Source organism: Microcaecilia unicolor, chromosome 1 (assembly GCF_901765095.1).
Source record: "Microcaecilia unicolor chromosome 1, aMicUni1.1, whole genome shotgun sequence".
Lineage (NCBI taxonomy): Eukaryota > Metazoa > Chordata > Amphibia > Gymnophiona > Siphonopidae > Microcaecilia > Microcaecilia unicolor.
The window spans coordinates 422,358,906-422,379,898 of record NC_044031.1 but is presented as its reverse complement, the minus strand read 5'-3'; the positions used below and the strand labels follow the sequence as shown (position 1 = coordinate 422,379,898).

The following is a 20,993-nucleotide window of genomic DNA, read 5'->3' as shown; positions in this document are numbered from 1 at the left end:
TGACATGGAGGAGATTTTTACTAGCAGGGCAGACAAGAGGCACTGCCTGCCACTCCGGCGCTTCGAAAAAATTGTTTTTAAGGCAGGACAGGGTGGGAGCAGTGGGAGCAGAGCACCCCCCCCCCCCCCACCTGCTGACACCCGGGGCGGACCACCTCCACCGCCCCGCCCTTGCTACGCCACTGGGAAAAGTAGACTGAGAATATGAAGAGAGAGGGGGAGGAGTCAAAGCAGAGAAGAAGAGATTCAGGATAGGACAAAATGTCAGCATTAAACTCAGTAAAGGGAAGGGAAAGAAAGGGAAGAAGGGGATAGTAAAAATATACCACACACTCTTTGTCCTGCACGTGAGTTCTTCTACCAAGTAGAGCGCTGCCGAATCCGATGTAGCGAATCTGGGTTCTGCTTGGCGGCCGGGCAACCCCAAGGTTCACCTGCAGTGACCACCATTCCCCGGAGGTTGGGACCTCAGGTGCAGGCAGCTGGCAGGACTTACGTGGAGACATGAGAAAAGGGCGTCAAGGGATTCGGCCAGGAGGTCAGCAGAAAGGAGAATAATCCTGAAGCAGGCAGCATCACTAGGTAAGCAGCAGGCAAGAAAGTAATCCAGATACAGGCAATTTCAATAGGCAAGCAGGGAAGTAATCCAGGTACAGGCAATGTCAATAGGCAGGCAGCAGGCAAGCGAGTAATCCAAATACAGGCAAAGTCAATAGGCAAGCAGCAGGCAAGAGAGTAATCCAGGTACAGGCAAAGTCAGCAACGAGGGACAAGAAGATAAGAAGCAAACTGCAGAGTAAGTGACACTTACCAAAGTAGAAGCCGAAGCATGGAGTACAGGAAGAGCTCAGCTAATAAAGTACTGTTGTCTGATATCAGCAGGAAACAGCAGGGAGAAGGAGCAAAGCCACAGGATAAGAGCAGGAGGAGGAGGAAACTGGGAGACCAATAGGAGAGAAGCAAGGGAAGACAAAGAATGTTCCTACCAGAACTCAGTCAGCACACATAGTGATAGGGAAAGGGAAGCCAGCAGAGAGAGAGAGAGCAGACACAGGTGCACAGAAGCAAAGTAATCAAGGAGCCTGCAACCACTGTATCTCTCAACCAACCCAGAGAAGAACTACACACACATAGCTCAGGGCTGTGCCAGTCAAGTATGCGTGTCAATGGGACCCCACGCAGCCCGAGGATGCCGCTTGCGTTGAGGTAGGGGACATGACAATCTTTTTGAAGTTCTGCAAGTAAAAAAAGCAACAAAATTCACAGGGAGGCACCAGGACAGAAGCATGTCCTCACCTCTCTGGAGCCAAGTTAAGTGAGACAAAGTGAGCATGGAGGGATTGTAGAAATGATATCATAAATTGTGGCAGTCATAGGCCATAATTACTTGCAGTTAATAAAAATTAAGAAATAAGAAGGTCTTCTATAATATCTATCTATCTATCGAAAGCTATATATGGATCTCTCTCTCTCTCTCACACACACACACACACACACACACACACACACACACACTCTTTGCATATAGCTAAATATATATAAATAATGTATGTATAGACAGACATACATTTAAAAAGCATCTTCGCTTTAACTTGTGTAATACAACAATGCTGTGAAGGCGAATCTAATCATACACAATGTGCAGGATAACAAAATTTGGCAGAAGAGGGGAAAGACCTCAGAAAGGTGACAGACAGCAAGACTGCTGAAACTATTCCCAAAGGAGTCACCATACTTTCTTTAATCATTGGTCTTATCCCCCACCTCCTCCCTTTATGTGAAAATATTTTTTTTGAAAAGAGTTTTAGTAGAAATTATTTTGTGTGTAACCAACTGCAAAAGACAAAAACCACTTAGCAAGTAGCAGCATCTTGAACGGGATCCCCACCCAACGTACCCGTTTCACCGATGGGCTTCTTCAGGGGATAAGGACGCCGAGCCGAGGATCACTGCTCCAGTGGATTGTCATTAAGTTGTTCAAGTTGTCGGCCTAATTGTTGACTCGAAGCACAACTGCTGCTTTCCCATCTTCTGCCAAATTTTGTTACCCTGAACATTGTGTATGATTAGATTCACCTTCACAGCATTGTTGTATTACATTTATATCCCACATTTCCCATATATTTGTAGGCTCAATGTGGCTTACATAGTACCGGTGAAGCGTTACAGACTCCAGTGTAAACAAATACAAAGTGATGTGGTAAGATAAAGTTCATGTGGCACAGCCACACTAAGGAATCATACAGTGGAAGAGTTGTGTTATGTTCATTACGTTCTTTAGTTTTGTTGTGTTGCAAAGATCAGGCATTTATGTTGGATCGGTAGGGTATGCCTTTATAAACAAGTTAGTTTTTTGTGTTTTCCGGAAGTTTAGGTGGTCATTCGTAGTTTTCAAGGCTTTTGGTAATGCATTCCACAGTTGTGTGCTTAGGTAGCAAAAACTGGGCGCGTAAGTTGATTTGTATTTGAGTCCTTTGCAGCTTGGGTAGTGCAGATTTAGGTACGTTCGTGTTGATTCGGATGTGTTTCTAGTTGGTAGGTCGATCAAGTCTGTCGTGTATCCCGGAGCTTCACCGTAGATAATTTTGTGAACCAGAGTGCAGATTTTGAAAGCAATGCGTTCTTTGATTGGGCGCCAGTGTAGTTTTTCGTGACGGGGTTTTGCACTTTCAAATCGTGTTTTTCCGAAGATAAGCCTAGCTGCCGTGTTTTGAGCGGTCTGAAGTTTATTTAAGGTTTGTTCTTTGCATCCCGCATAAATTCCATTGCAGTAGTCTATATGGCTTAGTACCACTGATTGTATCAGGTTGCGAAATGTTCCCCTCGGGAAGAATTGTCTCACGTGTTTGAGTTTCCACATTGAGTGGAACATTTTCTTTGTTGTGGATGTCACTTGGCTCTCTAGTGTTAAGTTGTGGTTCATTGTAACGCCGAGGATTTTCAGGACCAGGACACTGTACCAGTGACTTCACAGTGAGAATCCTGAAAGGTAACTTTAAAACCATACAAGAACGTAAGACCTTTGAAGTCAGAATGATTGAATATTTTAACATCCAACAGAAAGGACTTAACAAGTACATAAGTACATAAGTACATAAGTACATAAGTACATAAGTAGTGCCATACTGGGAAAGACCAAAGGTCCATCTAGCCCAGCATCCTGTCACCGACAGTGGCCAATCCAGGTCAAGGGCACCTGGCACGCTCCCCAAACGTAAAAACATTCCAGACAAGTTATACCTAAAAATGAGGAATTTTTCCAGTCCATTTAATAGCGGTCTATGGACTTGTCCTTTAGGAATCTATCTAACCCCTTTTTAAACTCCGTCAAGCTAACCGCCCGTACCACGTTCTCCGGCAATGAATTCCAGAATCTAATTACACGTTGGGTGAAGAAAAATTTTCTCCGATTCGTTTTAAATTTACCACACTGTAGCTTCAACTCATGCCCTCTAGTCCTAGTATTTTTGGATAGCGTGAACAGTCGCTTCACATCCACCCGATCCATTCCACTCATTATTTTATACACTTCTATCATATCTCCCCTCAGCCGTCTCTTCTCCAAGCTGAAAAGCCCTAGCCTTCTCAGCCTCTCTTCATAGGAAAGTCGTCCCATCCCCACTATCATTTTCGTCGCCCTTCGCTGTACCTTTTCCAATTCTACTATATCTTTTTTGAGATACGGAGACCAGTACTGAACACAATACTCCAGGTGCGGTCGCACCATGGAGCGATACAACGGCATTATAACATCCGCACACCTGGACTCCATACCCTTCCTAATAACACCCAACATTCTATTCGCTTTCCTAGCCGCAGCAGCACACTGAGCAGAAGGTTTCAGCGTATCATCGACGACGACACCCAGATCCCTTTCTTGATCCGTAACTCCTAACGCGGAACCTTGCAAGACGTAGCTATAATTCGGGTTCCTCTTACCCACATGCATCACTTTGCACTTGTCAACATTGAACTTCATCTGCCACTTGCACGCCCATTCTCCCAGTCTCGCAAGGTCCTCCTGTAATCGTTCACATTCCTCCTGCGACTTGACGACCCTGAATAATTTTGTGTCATCGGCGAATTTAATTACCTCACTAGTTATTCCCATCTCTAGGTCATTTATAAATACATTAAAAAGCAACGGACCCAGCACAGACCCCTGCGGGACCCCACTAACTACCCTCCTCCACTGAGAATACTGGCCACGCAATCCTACTCTCTGCTTCCTATCTTTCAACCAGTTCTTAATCCATAATAATACCCTACCTCCGATTCCATGACTCTGCAATTTCTTCAGGAGTCTTTCGTGCGGCACTTTGTCAAACGCCTTCTGAAAATCCAGATATACAATATCAACCGGCTCCCCATTGTCCACATGTTTGCTTACCCCCTCAAAAAAATGCATTAGATTGGTGAGGCAAGACTTCCCTTCACTAAATCCGTGCTGACTTTGTCTCATCAGTCCATGTTTTTGTATATGCTCTGCAATTTTATTCTTAATAATAGCCTCCACCATCTTGCCCGGCACCGACGTCAGACTCACCGGTCTATAATTTCCCGGATCTCCTCTGGAACCTTTCTTAAAAATCGGAGTAACATTGGCTACCCTCCAGTCTTCCGGTATTACACTCGATTTTAGGGACAGATTGCATATTTCTAACAGTAGCTCCGCAAGTTCATTTTTTAGTTCTATTAATACTCTGGGATGAATACCATCAGGTCCCGGTGATTTACTACTCTTCAGCTTGCTGAACTGACCCATTACATCCTCCAAGGTTACAGAGAATTTGTTTAGTTTCTCCAACTCCCCCGCTTCAAATATTCTTTCCGGCACCGGTGTCCCCCCCAAATCCTCCTCGGTGAAGACCGAAGCAAAGAATTCATTTAATTTCTCCGCTACGGCTTTGTCCTCCTTGATCGCCCCTTTAACACCATTTTCGTCCAGCGGCCCAACCGACTCTTTGGCCGGTTTCCTGCTTTTAATGTATCTAAAAAAGTTTTTACTATGTATTTTTGCTTCCAACGCTAATTTCTTCTCAAAGTCCTTTTTTGCCCTCCTTATCTCCGCTTTGCATTTGGCTTGGCATTCCTTATGATCTATCCTGTTACTTTCAGTTGGTTCTCTTCTGGGATTCCTAGCCCATTATAAACCATAAAGCTGTATGTCTCTGTTGATCACCCCACCCCTCACCTATCCACACCCATCCTGTTAGAATATCAATGATATGCTTTGATGTCCCCATGCATACCTCCTACCCACCCCCATCCTCCCACCCTGTCAGACTGCCATAGTAATGCTTGAATGTTTTCACTTATATACACTGTCAGCTAGCACATTTGCTTATTTCCGATCTGACGAAGAAGGGCAACCTTCGAAAGCTAATCAAGAAATGTATTAAGTTATGTCCAATAAAAAAGGTATCATCTTATTTTCTTTTCCATGTTTTATTTTGTTTGATTTCTATTGATAACCTTAAGAGTGGACTAACATGGCTACCACACTCCTCTACTCAGGCTGTCTGAGATATGGAGGGTGTAATCTGGGGTGTTGATAATAGTGGGGTTGTCCGCGTTGTGTAGGGATGAGAGGATGAGACAGTTTTTTTTGTCTTTGTTGAGTTTTAGTTGAAATGCATTTGCCCAAGAGTCCATGATGTTCAAGCTGATCTTGATATCGTTGGTGATTTCAGTCAGTTTAGATTTGTAAGGAATGAATATTGTGACATCTTCTGCATAGATGAAAGGGATAAGGCCTTGGTTGGATAAGGACTTGGCTAGTGAGGTCATCATTAGATTGAAGAGGATCGGTGATAGTGGTGATCCTTGTGGTACTCCACAGTCTGCTTTCCACGGTGATGATATGTTTGAGTTTGATTTTACTTGATATGTTCTTATGGTTAGGAAACCCTTGATCCAGCTAAGTATGTTTCCACCAATCCCGAACTTATCTAGTAATCTTATTAATATGTTATACATGTTATTCTTGGAATTTTGGATTTTTCCAAGTCCGTTTAGTAGCGGTTTATGGACTTGTCCTTTAGGAAACCGTCCAACCCCTTTTTAAACTCTGCTAAGCTAACCATCTCGAATGCACTAGACACATCGAATTGGAGGAGGAGGATGTTTTTGCCTTTTGCTATTTCCTGCTTGAATTTGGCTAGGAGGGTGAGTAATACTGTTTCTGTGCTATGGAGGGGGCAAAAACCTTACTGTGATTCGTGTAATATTGAGAATTTGTTTATATAATCTGTAAATTGTTTGGCTACCATGCTTTCCATCAGCTTGACTGACAATAGAATGGATGCTACTGGACGGTAGTTAGTGATTTAATTTGTTTGTTTCTTGGTGTCTTTTGGTATCGGAGTGAGTAGGATATTGCCATTTTCCTTAGGGAAGAGACCTTACTGAAGCATGTAGTTTAGGTGGGATGTGAGGTCTGCTATGAAACAGTCAGGTGTGGATTTCATTAAGTAGTTGGGACAGGTATCTAGTTTACAGTGAGTGTTGGAGAACCTGCTGATTGCCTGTGCAACTGCATTGACGGGTATTCTCCCGTGGTTGGGTCCAATTCATTAAGGAAGATTTCGATGTCAGTGTTGTCCTGAGGTAGCTTGTTGCATAGCTTTGCAATTTTTTCATTGAAATATTTAACAAGTTTGTCTGCAGATGGGATGTCTGTATTCAATGTAGTGACCAAGTTGGTGTCTAGGAGTTTGTTCATGAGTTTGTATAATTTCTTCGTGCCTTTGTAATCTGTCCCTATTTTAGTTTTATAGTGTGATCTTTTGGTCTGTCTTATTGCGTATGTATATTTTCTTTGTGATTGTTTCCATGTGTTGAGTGTGTGTTCGTCTTTTGATTTTCTCCATGTTCGTTCGAGTTTCCTGCATTGTGTTTTTGCTTTATAAGTTTATCATTGAACCATGGTATCGAGTTATGCTTACGTGAAGTTCTTATTCGTAAGGGTGCTATTTCATCTAGTATGCATTTGCATCTTTTATCCCATTTCATGAGGTAATATATGGAGTCTGTTTGTGCTGTCCATTCATTGTTGTATATCAGTTGCCAGAATGTTTTCATGTCTAATTGACCTCTTGTGCTGTAGGATGTGTGTTCTTGTATTTGGTGTAGTCCCTTCTTCTGCCAGTGTAGGGATAAGTTTAGTTTGTAGTGATCAGTCCAGGGTATTCCTGTCCATTTAATAATATCTGTTATTATTAGGTTCTGGTCTGTTGAAAGTTTGTGTGAGATAAGATCAAGTGTGTGCCCTTTGACGTTGGTTGCTTGCATTTGTGGCCATTTGAGATCCCATAGGTGGAGGAATTCTTTACATTCTCGCTGGTTGATTGAGTTTGGGCCTTCTAAGTGAAGGTTAATGTCTCCTAATACTAGTACATTGGAGTTGGTTACACATGTGTTTGAAATGAAGTCCATGAAGTTAGTCTGGCCTTCGTTCCAATTACCTGGAGGTCTGTAAAACAAGACACAATTTAAATGATTGAGTAGGGTTTTGTTGTGGATTCTGATTGAGGCAATTTCAAGTTGAGGTGTCATGGACTCGGCAGTGGTTTCGGTGGTAAAGCAGGATCGATAGATTAGTGCTATGTCTCCGCCTCTCTTTTCCTTTCTGGTCCAGTGTGTGATTTTGTATCTTGGAGGGCACAGGTCTAGGATTATGGGGTCCTTTTGGTCGTGGATCCAGGTTTCATTGATGAAGAGTATGTCCAGGTTTTCTGCCATGATCCAGTCTGTTAGTATTGCTGTTTTTTTTACTGCAGATCTGGCATTGATGTAGCCCACTTGGATTGTTTGGAATGGGTCTTCTGCTCTGGTGTTGTGTAGACGTTTATTAGTTGTTGTTTCTTTGTTGAGGTAATTTTGTTTGGACCCTTCTTTGCATTCTGTGGTGGTAGTCCGCATGTTGGTGTTCTTCCTTTGCTTAAGTTGTTGTCAGTTTGATGAGATGTGGTGTATCTGATCAATCTTTGATGATTGTTTAGTATGCGTATAATGTTACTTTCTGGAAGAGGGGTGGTTAGTGTTAAGTGCATCAGTGTTAAGGAGTATATTATTATTTATTTTATTTATTTATTTATTTATTGCATTTGTATTCCACATTTTCCCACCTATTTGCTGGCTCAATGTGGCTTACAATACATCATGAATGGTGGAAACAAAAAAAGAGTAAATAGATTTAGTATTACATAGGATCTTGGGTAACATAACATTGACGAAACATGACAGTAGTATAACAAGCAAACACTACAAGACAATTCTGGATAAATGTGTAGGAGTTCACATTTGTTGATCATTGTGGTATGCCTTGTTAAAGAGATGGGTCTACAGTAGTTTACGGAAGTTAGTTAATTCATAGATTGTTTTCAGGCTGTGCGGCAGCGCGTTCCAGAATTGTGTCCTCAAGTAGGAAAAGGCTGATGCGTGTGATTGTATTTTAGACCTTTATAGTTGGGGAAGTGGAGATTGAGGAATGTGCGGGATGATTTTTTAGCATTCCTGGGTGGTAGGTCTATCAGGTCTGACATGTAGGCTAGGGCATCTCCGTGAATGATTTTGTGAACTAGGGTGCATATTTTGAATGTGATGCGTTCTTTAAGTGGGAACCAGTGTAGCTTTTCTCATAGGGGTTTCGCACTTTCATATTTTGTTTTTCCGAATATGAGTCAAGCTGCTGTGTTTGCAGCTGTCTGAAGTTTCTTGATTATTTGCTCTTTGCAGCCGGCGTATAATGCGTTGCAGTAGTCTAGATGACTGAGTACCATTGATTGTACCAGGTTGCGGAACACGGTCCTTAGGAAGAAAGGTCTTACTCTTTTTAGTTTCCACATTGTGTGGAACATCTTCTTGGTTGTGTTTTTCGCATGACTCTCAAGAGTTAGGTGTCGATCAATGGTGACTCCAAGAATTTTTAGGGTATCCTAATTGGAAGGTTCAATTTTGGTGTATTGATGGCGGTGAATTTGTTCTTGTTATGTTGAGAGGTGAGTATTAGGCATTGAGTTTTTTCTACATTACGTTTCAGCCGAAATGCATCTGCCCGTGAATGCATATTCTGGAGACTTTGGTTGATGTCATTGGAAATTTCCTTAAGATCTTGTTTGAATGGGATGTAGATCGTTACGTCATCTGCTTATATGTATGGGTTGACGTTTTGGTTTGATAATAACTTCGCCAAGGGTATCATCATTAAGTTGAATAGAGAGGGAGGAACCCTGTGGTACTCCGCATTCTGGTATCCATGGGGCTGAGGTAGTCGAGTTAGATGTCACTTGGTATGATCATGCACTTAGGAATCCCTTAAACCAGTTGAGAACGTTACCTCCAATTCCAAAGTAGTCAAGGATATGTAGTAGTATTCCATGATCAACCATGTCAAAAGCGCTTGCAATCATTTGTTTGAATTTGGTCATGAGAGTAACTAGTACTGTTTCAGTTCTGTGGTTAGACCGAAATCCTGACTGAGAGTTGTGGAGTATTGAGAATTTATTTAAGTAGTCTGTAAGTTGTTTGGTCACCAATCCTTTCGTTAATTTGGTTATTAAGGGAATGGATGCTACTGGTCTGTAGTTGGTTAATTCACTGGCACTTTTCTTTGCGTCTTTGGGTATGGGGGTGAGTAGAATGTTTCCTTTCTCCCTCTGGAAAAGTCCATTTTGTAACATATAATTCAAGTGTTTCGTTATGTCTGTTATAAATTAGGAGTAGTTTGAAGGTATTCATTTTGGTTTCTTTTCTCTGTGGGCTACTAATAGTTGTTTCCCTCTCTTCACTGACTTAGGAAGAGGGTCTGCCTTTCAAGCTGTTGAGATCAGTACTGGATCAGGTTTCAGTGATAAGATAATGAGCAGAGGAGATGGGAGGGGGAAGAGTAGCTCTGAGTAGGGGTCCTCCCTCAATCAGTCACTTAGCAACTAATTGCTTCCCACCCTCTTTGCCCAGAGGATCTTCAGGCTCAGATTTCTGGCTTTGATAAGATATTGAGCAGAGGAGATGGGAGGGAGGAGAGTAGCTCTGAGTCAGGGTCCTCTCTCAATCAGTCTCTTAGCAACTCATTACTTCCCACCCTCCTTGCCCAGAGGATCATCAGGGCTCAGATTTCTGGCCTTGGCTGGAGGAAGAAGGGAGGGGAACCTCAGAGCACCTTCAAGGTAATTAGCACAGAGATGTGACAGATGCAACAAAAAGAACTCTGATATCCTGCTTCAAAGTTTCTGATCAATTCTGCAACAGTCACTTTAAGCTAATTTCATTTCTTAATCCTTCTTATGCTTGCTTAAAATGTTAAAATCTTCATAGAAAAAGGTCCTCTATATTTGTTTGGCAAATCAAAAATAAAATAGAGAAACATCTATGATCAGTTGTTCCCCAGTCCATATACTTTCTTCTGCTGAAATGTCTATTGAGTTCTGAACATTGATCAAGGGGTTAGACAAGATGAATTTGTGTTCAGTGCTTGACTTGCATCTTCTACTATTTTAACTTTCAAAGAAATTAAAGGTTTATTCATAGATGGAAGAAAAGAGAAAGGGCAAGACTAGGCAAGTCATTTTCTAATGAAGGCCACCTAGGGTCTGTATTTGTTGTTGAATTATTGAACCAATAATCAGCTTTTTCCATTAAAAAAAAGCATAGTGACCTATGTTAAATTCAGGGAAGCTTATTCTAGTTAGGTCTTTACTTAATTTTAATTTTGTGGCTGCTATTTGTATTTATGAGATCTTAATTTCATTTAATTTTAATGTAATTTTACATTTATAATCTGCTTAATCATTATCATAGCTCAAGGCAGGGTACAATAAGAACATTATAATGGGTCACAAAAATGCATCATTGACATAGAATCAACCTTATCATTACAATAATAAGAGTCAATGGCAACTTTCTCCTTCATCAAATATAAAAATTTATTTATTTATTTATTTATTTTTTAGTTCCATTATTTTTTATTAATTTTAAATATAACATCCATCCAAATACAGTACAGAATATAATAAACTTCCATTCCATTAGAAGAACCATATGAGAACAAACATATAACTAGATTACTGTCAAAGTTCAAAAATTTGAAGTATACAACAGGTATTTAAAAATGGAAGTTGTATAAAAAGAAATGATAACTTAAAAGGAAAGACTAGGGACAGAGGGGAAAATTAAGAAAGGGAAAAATGGGGAAAAAGGGGAATCATAATATTGTGCTCAGATGGCTAACTAGTAGAAATTTAAAATTTTGTATATTTGGAATAGAACAAATGGCATTGGAAGCATAATTCACAGGCACTTTAGTTTTGGAATAATGACCATTCTAATAGCATCTAACCTTCTGAACTAGGGTAAATATGGAAGAAACCATTTGGTAGGTCTTGCACCAGTGATGTAATGGCCTCAACATTTATGCTTATTTTTAGTCTAAAGTTCTCACACATCAAGATATTTTTGTTGCCAAACAAAGGAAGTGAAAATTGCCTAAATGATGTTTATAGATTTAGGAGTAAAGGTGCATAACCAGATTTGGACCAATTAATCATATATGATGCTAACCGATAGAATGAATGAATAAATCTAAGAAAAGAAAGAATAGTTTCTGTAAAAGATATATCATAGTACAAAGTTTAAATGTGACATTTTCTGCAATTTTTAAAATAGAAAAATTATAGAAACCCTCTCCAGTGGATTCATTAATGCTATCTTTATTTCTTAGTAAGGTCCAGCATGCTTATTCATTCAATAATCTTTCAATTAGTCAATTTATAAGTATGCTAGGGGTTGTACAAAGACATTAATATTCACTTTGCTTTTTAAAAAATGTGGCTTTTTTCCCAAATTGTAGTTAATTATTTTTGGTTTCTTTCACAAATTTATGTTAATAAAAATATTTAAATCTTGTATTTTTTTAGTAGAAATTGTACATGTATTGATTCAAAGGATAATGCTTATTGATATATATAAAATCAATTTTGATTTTTAAGGTGCTTTAAACCATGTACACCAACACAAGCCTATCCCTAAAATACTTAAACCTTTCAAGCTGTCTACTTTCAACAACTATTGACACATCTAAGCATCTATAAACATTTATAAATGAAGATCATACACTCTTATAAAAGACAGAAAGATTTTAAAAATATTTTAATCACTTTCAGTCAATTTTTCAACTGCAAAAAATATTGTTTAAAAAGAAAATTACATGACATTGTTGAAATCAAGGTAAGATCTAGAAGATTAAGAAAGATCTGAGTCAACTGCCTGAAAACAGGTCAGATTTGAAAAACAGAACCCACAGATTACTGCAATTATATACTAAACAGTTCAACAGACAGTGGAATGAAAAAAATCTGAACAAAATTTCTTTCATTTTTGTTTTGTTTTATTTTCGAACTTTAATATCTTTTATTGGATTTCAATACAATACAATAGAAGCAGGAGCTCACCACAGTACAACAAGCAACATTTACAAATCATGGCAAAACTGGAGCTCACATTCAAGAAGCAACTATCCACAACTAGAATCACATTAAGAAAAAGGGGAAGAAAGAGGAGGTGGAGAAGAAGAAAGGGGAAAAAAAGGGAAGGGGGAGGGCTGGAGGATACAAATCCAGACATAGAGCATGCATAGGCCACAAAATACATCAAACTTAGTGCTTATCTCTATACCGAAGCAAAATAAGATACCAGTGGCAGCCATTTTTCCCTGTAGGAAGCGAAGCAAGAAGATTACATGACATTGTTGAAATCAAGGTAAGATCTAGAAGATTAAGAACCCACAGATTACTGCAATTATATACTGAACAGTTCAACAGACAGTGGAATGAAAAAAAATCTAAACAAAATTTCTTTCATTTTTGTTTTATTTTCAACAGTCCCATGTAACTTCAATTTCTTCATAAAGTTCTTGATAGTTGAAATTACTGGTTTAAAATATTTTAGAGATTACTGCATATCCTTTCCCAGCATTACAAGACTGAATTATCTCCTTTAACAAATGCACACACAGCTGCTTACAGGAGACATTAGTTGTTGACATTTTACAGACCAGCAACTAATACAACATGAGAGGCTAGAAGGATGAGCATTTATTAGACACTGAAATTTTATTCACCTAATTGAAGGTTAATGAGTCAACCATTTTTTAGCTTTATTAACAACTTTAAAAACTAGTAATGAATCACAACTGGAGTGGCATCTAATCTTTTGGACATGCCATATTCACTTTATTATTATTTGCAATCTGTTAAAAAATCAACAGATAATAATTTTGCATAACACTTCCAGAACAAAATCATGTTTAAATTTGTACCATGTAGATTCACTTAGGGTGCCTTTTACAAAGGCATTCTAATGTTTTTAGTGTGTGATAAATGCTAGAGACACCCATGTATTCCTATCGGTGTTTCTAGCTTTTAGCGTGTGCTTATTTTTAGCACGCACTAAAAAAGCTAGCGTGCCTTTGAAAAAGGACCCCTTAGAAATTCATTATAAAAAAAATAAATACACTTCATAGAGTTATAAGAATAATTATTTGTTTAGAAATTGATCTATGGACAACTTTTTTTCATGCCAGTTTTCAAGAAATGAATATAGTATGCTTCTTTATATGTTTTTTTATAGTACTAATGAATTTTAAAAAATGTCTATATTAAGCTACAAATGTAAATTTATAACAAATATGGGTACATAGGGAAAAGAACATAACACCCAAATTTTCATTGCTATTGTATGTTTTATCCTAGCATAAGTGTAAGTGAGAGTGGGATGTTTGATCATGGAAATTCAAATCCTGGAAGTGAGAGTGGGATATTTGACCACGGAAATTCAAATCCTAGCATATACATATTCAAAACAGCTCATTAAAGGCCTCTTTTACTAAAACATGCTAGCGATTCCCGCGTGGCAATGCCAGTGAAGACCATTGAAAGTGAATGTGCTTTGTCATCATTGCTGCGCCGGGAATCACTAGCATGGTTTGGAAAAAAAGGCCCTAAATCTTTTTCTTATTATTAACTCCCCTGTCAGTGACAAATAATTGTGTGTGTGTGTGGGGGGGGGGGGGACCTTCAGAAAAATGGCAAAATTCAAGCACTTTCTTACTAGTGCAATGTATGCCTGCCTTCATCAAACAACTTAAGAAAATCATAAATTAACTATTGATCCTCTTAATGTTTGTTTAGCTATATAGCTGTATCAGTTGTTCAGCTCCTCAGCTGCTGCACAACCAGACCACTGACATTTTTCTGAAGGTCCCCCCCAAAATTATTTGTCACTAACTGGGAAGTTAGTAATATAGAAAAGACTTAGGGGGGCTTTTACTAACCCACAGTAGCATTATTAGCTCGTGAAAGAAATCAACAGGAGTTACAAGCTGAGACACCCATAGGAATATAGTGAAAATATTGGCATTTACTGTCAGCTGATTTTTTTTTACCTCGAGCTAAAAATGCTACCGCAGCTTAGTAAAAGACTCCCTAAATAAGCTGTTTTGAATAAATATATGCTGGGATTCTACATGAGTTACCCCTGCAGTAGAAGCCTTTCTGTTTTATGGCATGTGAAGGACAATATTATAATAAGGTGCTCAAAGGTATATACCCCTTTGCAAAGTATAAATGGACAAAAAAAGCTGCACTTATATGAATAAGTGCCCTAAGCTCTATTCTATATTGGCCCACACATAAGTTTTATAGCATGCAAATGCAAGGTGGGCATATATGTGGATGGATCTTGGGTGGGACATAGATATGCCTCTCATTTAAAGAAGTAGCTTATACAGTAAGTTTTCCCCATGGATTCTATAAAGGTCACCCAAATTTGGGTACAGATCCCAGATCTACACACAAACTAATTAATTAAAGAGCTGTTAACAATCAATTATTGTTGTTAATTGTCACTAATTAGGACTTATTCATGGATCTGCCTATGCAGTATTCTATAACACTGGGTGCCTAAATTGTCTCACATGCAGCTCAAAGGGAGGGAGAGGGGCATGGGCAGGTCAGGGGTGTTCCAAAGCTTTAGGTGCAGTGTTATAGAATACAGAGGTTATGTGCCAATCTTTTGGCAGTTGGGTGCGGGTATTTACAATAGCTTTTGACAGGCATAAGTCTTCACACCCAAAGATGGACACAGGAATCTGTGATAAGCGCTATTCTATAAAAGATGCTTAGTGCTTAGTGACCTTTATAGAAATGGCTCTTTGCACTGATTTTAACAGCAGCTAACTTTGGGCACCATTTATTGATTCTGGCCCTATATGTGCCCTTGCCACATTTAGATGCACTTATGGGGGGATTCATCAAGGTGCAGTGAAAGATCACACTTTACCGCACCTTAATTCCCCGTGTGATTTAGCAATTTGAGGGATCTTGGTACTATAGGTTGCTGAATACTGCCTTAGAGAATAACACTGCTTGTGAGTCACCTTGCAAGCAGCGTTATTCCTGTGGCCCGGGAGCATAGAACCACAAAACAGCTGCCTTATGCTCCTTGGCCACTGGCTCAGGGTCCCTCCATATTCTTGACCCCCCCCCCCCACACTCAAGCATTCCTCCAAAGTTGAAGCCCCTACTCCCCCTCCCAACATGAAAGGTTGCATTGGTGGTCTAGGGTGGAGGTTCTCTGGGGGTTTTGGGGTCCTCTAGGGATTCAGGAGATCTTCTGGGGTCCAGGGGTCTTCCAGAGCACTGAGGTCTTCTGGAGATCCAGGGCGGTAGTCCAGTGTCCAAGGGTCCTCAGGGGGGTATGGGAGGTCTTCTGGGATCCAGGGTCCAGGAGTCCTCTGGGGGTCCAGGGGGTCTTCCAAGGTCCAGGTTCTCTTTGGTCAGAAGCAATACCTAGTTGCTACTACCCTGCCCTGTGCCTGGTGACTACCACTATTTAAGACGCACGAGACTACCTCTAGGAGAGCCATTTTGAAGGTGGCACAGGACAAGGCAGGATCGACTAGACATTGCTCCTGCCCAAATCCCCCCTGGGCCCTTGGAGGACCCCTACCCTAGACCACCAATGCAACCTTTCAGGTAGGGGACTTCAATTCTGGGGAATGCTTGAGTGGGGGTGTTTGAGTAAGGGACCCTCGAGTGGGAGGTTGAAGTCTGGGGGGACCCTGAGCTAGTGGCATGGGAGTATTTGGCCACAACTTTGTGGCCTGAATCTCCCAGATGGTAACTAAACCCAGCAAAAAGTTTAGCATCGATTCCCGTACCCAAATTTTCAGTGCCATATTTACACCTGCTGAATCCTGGTGTAAGTGCTGGTGTCCAAGTTAGGTGCCCTGAGGCAGTATTGTGTAACAAAGCATATAAATTTTTGGAACACCCCTGACACATCCATTCCCCTCCCATGGCCATGCCGCATTTTGAGTTACAAGCTATGGGAGTTAGGCACACTGCTTTATAGAATACTGTGCAGCCAGGTGCCTGTGAAAATTCTAATCTGTGATAATTAACATCAATAATTGGTTGTTGACACCTAATTGTTGATGGATATGAGCTCATTGATCAATTAATCTATGCATGTGTCTGGGGAGTGTGCCTAAATTTGGGCAAGCAAATTTGGGTGCCATATATAGAATCCAGGGGACTCTGCATAGGTGTTCCTTTGGGGATAGGTGAGGTAGAATTCTAATGTACATGCATATTTTATTAAGTGTGCATATAGATATGCAGAGTATATATACCCATTTACACCTTTGGGGCAGGTGTACATTTGTTCAAGAGAATTTGCACTTTTATGGATAATATAGGAACCTATTTTATAGAGGCAACTAAGTGCTCATGTTGTCTATAAAGTAAGCACTTATTTTGTACTTTACTTAGGTACCTTATTATGAAATTATCCCCACATGTACCTATATATATATATAGCACATTCCTGGTAGTTCTGTATGACTACTGTTGATGCAACTACTTCTACTAATATATTATTGTAATTATGAATAATAATAGATTGTATAAATGTGCATACTATGATATATATGCATGCATCTCTATATACTTGTGTACACATCTGAAATAGTATCTATGTGTATATAAACATGCAAGAATATATTTTGGAGCAGATGTAAAAATGAGATTTCAAGCTCATAGTTATCTACGGAGGGGGTATTTGACTTGTCATATATGAATAATATATATGAAAAATCATTTTAATATTAGGTAATCATTTTGTGTTCATTCTAACTCATGGGAATCATACATATTGCTCATTATTAAAGTTAAGAACAACAAAAAATATATCTGCATTCATATTGCATACAATACATGGGGAGAATGAATGGATCTTCCAATAAGAAAATGTCTATTATTTATTCATGTAGTTATCCAAATTATTTCCAGTGGTTATAGCAATTGATTTGTTTAAAGTACCTACTCTGATAAAACTGATGAATTTCACTAAAAACATGTATCCTAGGTATCCAGTACCTAGTCATAGAATCATTGTATTACTTTGCAATGAGTATGATTAAAACATTAGAATTTAATTAAATTCTACATATATTTGAAACAGAAGATATATACGATTTGATTAAATTTTAATGTTTTAATCATACTCATTGCAAAGTAATACAATTTTTGATTCTGTGACTAGGTACTGGATAATTCAACATGTTCATTCAAAATTTGTAACATAAGAAGTAGTAGGTAGAATGCTTGACAAATTTAACATCCAAAACATAGTTTTAACTATTTATGTGTTATCATACCTCAAGCTAATTTTAATCCTACTATTTTATGGTAACTATGAAATACCAGAGCACTTACTGTGTGAGTAGACCATATGCTTCATTCCTGTAGTCCCGGTACATTTTCCAAGGCTTGATCTCTAGTCTTCTTGGATAATTACTTTCTTTCCTAAAAATTGATTCTAGCAGAGTGGGGTCTCCAATTTGAACAGACTTAAATGTTCCCAAATTCATTTTAAAGATTTTTCCAAATTTCTGATGATACTGATGCTGCATGAAAAAATTATTGACGCTATAGAAAGTCTGTAGTAATATATTTTAAATCAAATACATTTATTTATTACAAAGTAAAAAATGTGCATGTCTTAACATATATATCTATATATGTGCTATTTTATTTCACTGCAATTGTAAAATAATGGAAAATAAGAATTATATGGAACTGTACACTAAACAAATGATTTTCAATTCTCTAGAAACTTACCATGATTTCATGCTGATTTTTTAATCCTCCATGTAAAATGATATTGAAAAGACTCCCAATGCATGGCCAGTTAACTGGACCTGGGAGAGAAGAAAGAGGCAAACTGGAAGGTGCAACTTCAGATTCAGAAGAAGATGAACTTTTAAATTGTTGAGGGATATTTGGAAAGTGGAAACCAGATGGTTCTTCTTTAGAGGCTTTGATTGCTAGAAAAGTAAATTTGTTTTCTTTACCAAAAGAAAAACATTTATAGCTAATACTATCAGGCAATAAGCAGGTCTTCCAGCTAAAAACTGTTTTCTGTAGCTTATACATTGCAAATATCTTCAATATTCTTGCATTGAAGGGTTGATTAAGGAGCAAGAAAATCAAAATAGGTTTTATTAAATTAAATGTTAGCCAGGTCTCCAAAATGTGAAACGATACCTATCCTGCAATCAATTTTATACTAGACATATCAGTGAAAGATGCTCTTCAGACAACATGATGTACTCATCATTGGCTAAGATTTTCTGAAGGATGTCAGTGAGTGGGCTAGGGGTGGGACTATTTTAATTGAATATCTAAATGCATTTCTTCAGCACAATCCACAACATCAGTTGATCATTTGCCATTTATTAGATTCAAAGTGTGCATTGCTACTAGTATTCAACTAGGAATAAAATTTTGTACAGTGTGTTGAGTTATGGAACAAGTAGTCATAGTAAATCAGACACAGAATTGTTAAAATAAGATGTTAATATGTGTTTTCATTTAGTTGCAAGAAAGCATTTGTATTTTATTTAAGTATCTTTTGGCCAGGCAAACTTTCTGTCAATATATGCTAGAAATGTAAATCGTATGGCTGTAATAATATAGACAAGTTTCTTCTAATTAAGCAATTCTCCATTTCTCTTCTCTTTATAACTGAGCTTTCTGCTCTTGAGTGTGGTAAACAATGGAGGCTCATTCATATAAGAGGGCTCTATAGAGCTCTAACTGGCAGCAACTCTAAATTCCAGTGAACTTACTAGTGTTGGAAATAAAATAACCTACCAGTAGCACAGTTTGCAACAAAGTTGAATCTTAGCTTTAAAAATGCCACTGAGTGTCCAGTGTTCCTCAGTATGTACATCTATGAGGTGCAGCATGGTAAAATTAAAAAAAAAATACTCTTACTTTACACAGAAAAGCAAAATTTGCAACAATTCATTTGCTTGCTATAGTTTATTAGACATGTGTATGGGGGGAGATTATGATGTCTAAGGACTGAGAATCAAACATGGGGAGAGAGAAAAGAGTGGATTGGATGTGGGGGTGTATTAAAGCAAAAGAACTCAGAGGCTGTAGCACAAGAGCTTTTCTTCACATTATTATTCTTGGAGATCTTTACTTGGCAATGGCACTATTTTACTAAACTGTGGTACAGTTTTGCACTTGCTGCACAATAGCCACTGGATTTTATATATAGTGCCCAATTTTGGACAGGCTGCCAAGATGTGCTTGCAAATTAATTGGTTAATGAGCTCTTAACTGTCAATCATTGGGTACTAACAACCAATTATCAGTACTAATTGGCACTGATTTAAAATTTTCATGCGCATCTGGCTGTATGCTATTTTATAAGGCAGGGCACCTAGCTCCTAAAGTGTGAATCTCCAAAGGGGGCATGGCTATGGGTAGAGAATAGGCATGTCACGAACATTCTGAAAAGTTCTGTGCATGGTTATATAATACTGTCTTAGCGTGCCTAACTTGGAAGCCAGCATTTACACCAGGTTTCAACAGGGATAAGTCTGTCACCCAAAATTAGGTGTGGAATTGGCAAACGCTCTGTACAGAATAGGGCTTAGTGCTGACTTTTTCTGATGCCCATTTTTGAACACTATTTATAGAATTCTACCCAAGGAGTCCAAATTATAGTTCAGGAAGTGTAAAACCCGTGCAGAAAATGCAGGAGGCATACCCAGCATTTGCCATGCATGTAATGTGAATGGGGGAAGAATACCAATGTAATAAATAAATAAATAAGGGCACAGATGTGGTGGAACACATCCCCTGACTTCTTCTTCCATTCTCTCCACATGTTGCCTCCTGTTGCTTTAATACACCCCCATATCCGATCCCCTCCTGTCCCTCTCTCCATGTTTGATTCTCAGTGCTTAGACATCATAATCTCCCCTGGCATCAAAATTCTCCCTCTCAATGCCTCAATGCCAACGCTCTTCCCCTCAATGTCCAAGCTCTACCCCCCCCCCACATCAAAACCTATCCCTGATCCCTACCCTCCCCCCCAACTCCCCAGGACTCACTTGTGCATTTCTCAATGATGATTCACAGCAACTGAGTGTACCTCTCAGCTGTTGCCCAGATTGGTACCATCCTTCAACATGATGTCTCTGCCTCCTAGCAGTAGTCTCTAAAGACAGGCAGAGATTAGACATTCCCAGCGCTAATCAGTTAGCACAGATGCATCACCACATGCTAACCAATTAGTGCATGGTTACCATGGGAGCCCTTATCGCCTAGTAAATAGGTTTCGGTAAGAGCTCCTACACCAAAGGCCACATGCTACTTGGGAAATTAGTGCATGGCCATTAATTGAAGAAATGGAAAATACAGCCATTTTATAGCCACACTAAAAGTGGCCTCAATATGTAGGATAGTACCTTGCTACTGATACCGCAGGCCACTTTTAGTACAGTTTAATAAAAGGGCTCCGAAGTCAGATGACTGGGGGGAAATATCTGTACAACAAACTTTTACAATGAAGATACTGAGAAAGCTGGGGAAGTACTAGCTGCTTACTTGAAAAGTAGGAAAAATAGAGATAGG

General features: G+C 39.1%; 1 protein-coding gene across 1 annotated transcript in view; it reads right to left on the bottom strand.

The window, feature by feature from the left end:
- Nucleotides 1-18,272, bottom strand: part of LOC115456829 (1,25-dihydroxyvitamin D(3) 24-hydroxylase, mitochondrial-like) — a 66,207-nt gene extending 47,935 nt beyond the window's left edge. Inside the window, exons 1-2 of the mRNA XM_030186188.1 lie at nt 18,180-18,272; nt 17,775-17,965 (exon numbers count right to left, since the gene is read on the bottom strand). Coding sequence (XP_030042048.1) covers nt 17,775-17,965; nt 18,180-18,182 — 194 coding nt within the window. The 5' untranslated portion in view covers nt 18,183-18,272. The remainder of the gene's footprint in view (nt 1-17,774; nt 17,966-18,179) is intronic.
- Nucleotides 18,273-20,993: the final 2,721 nt, after the last annotated feature.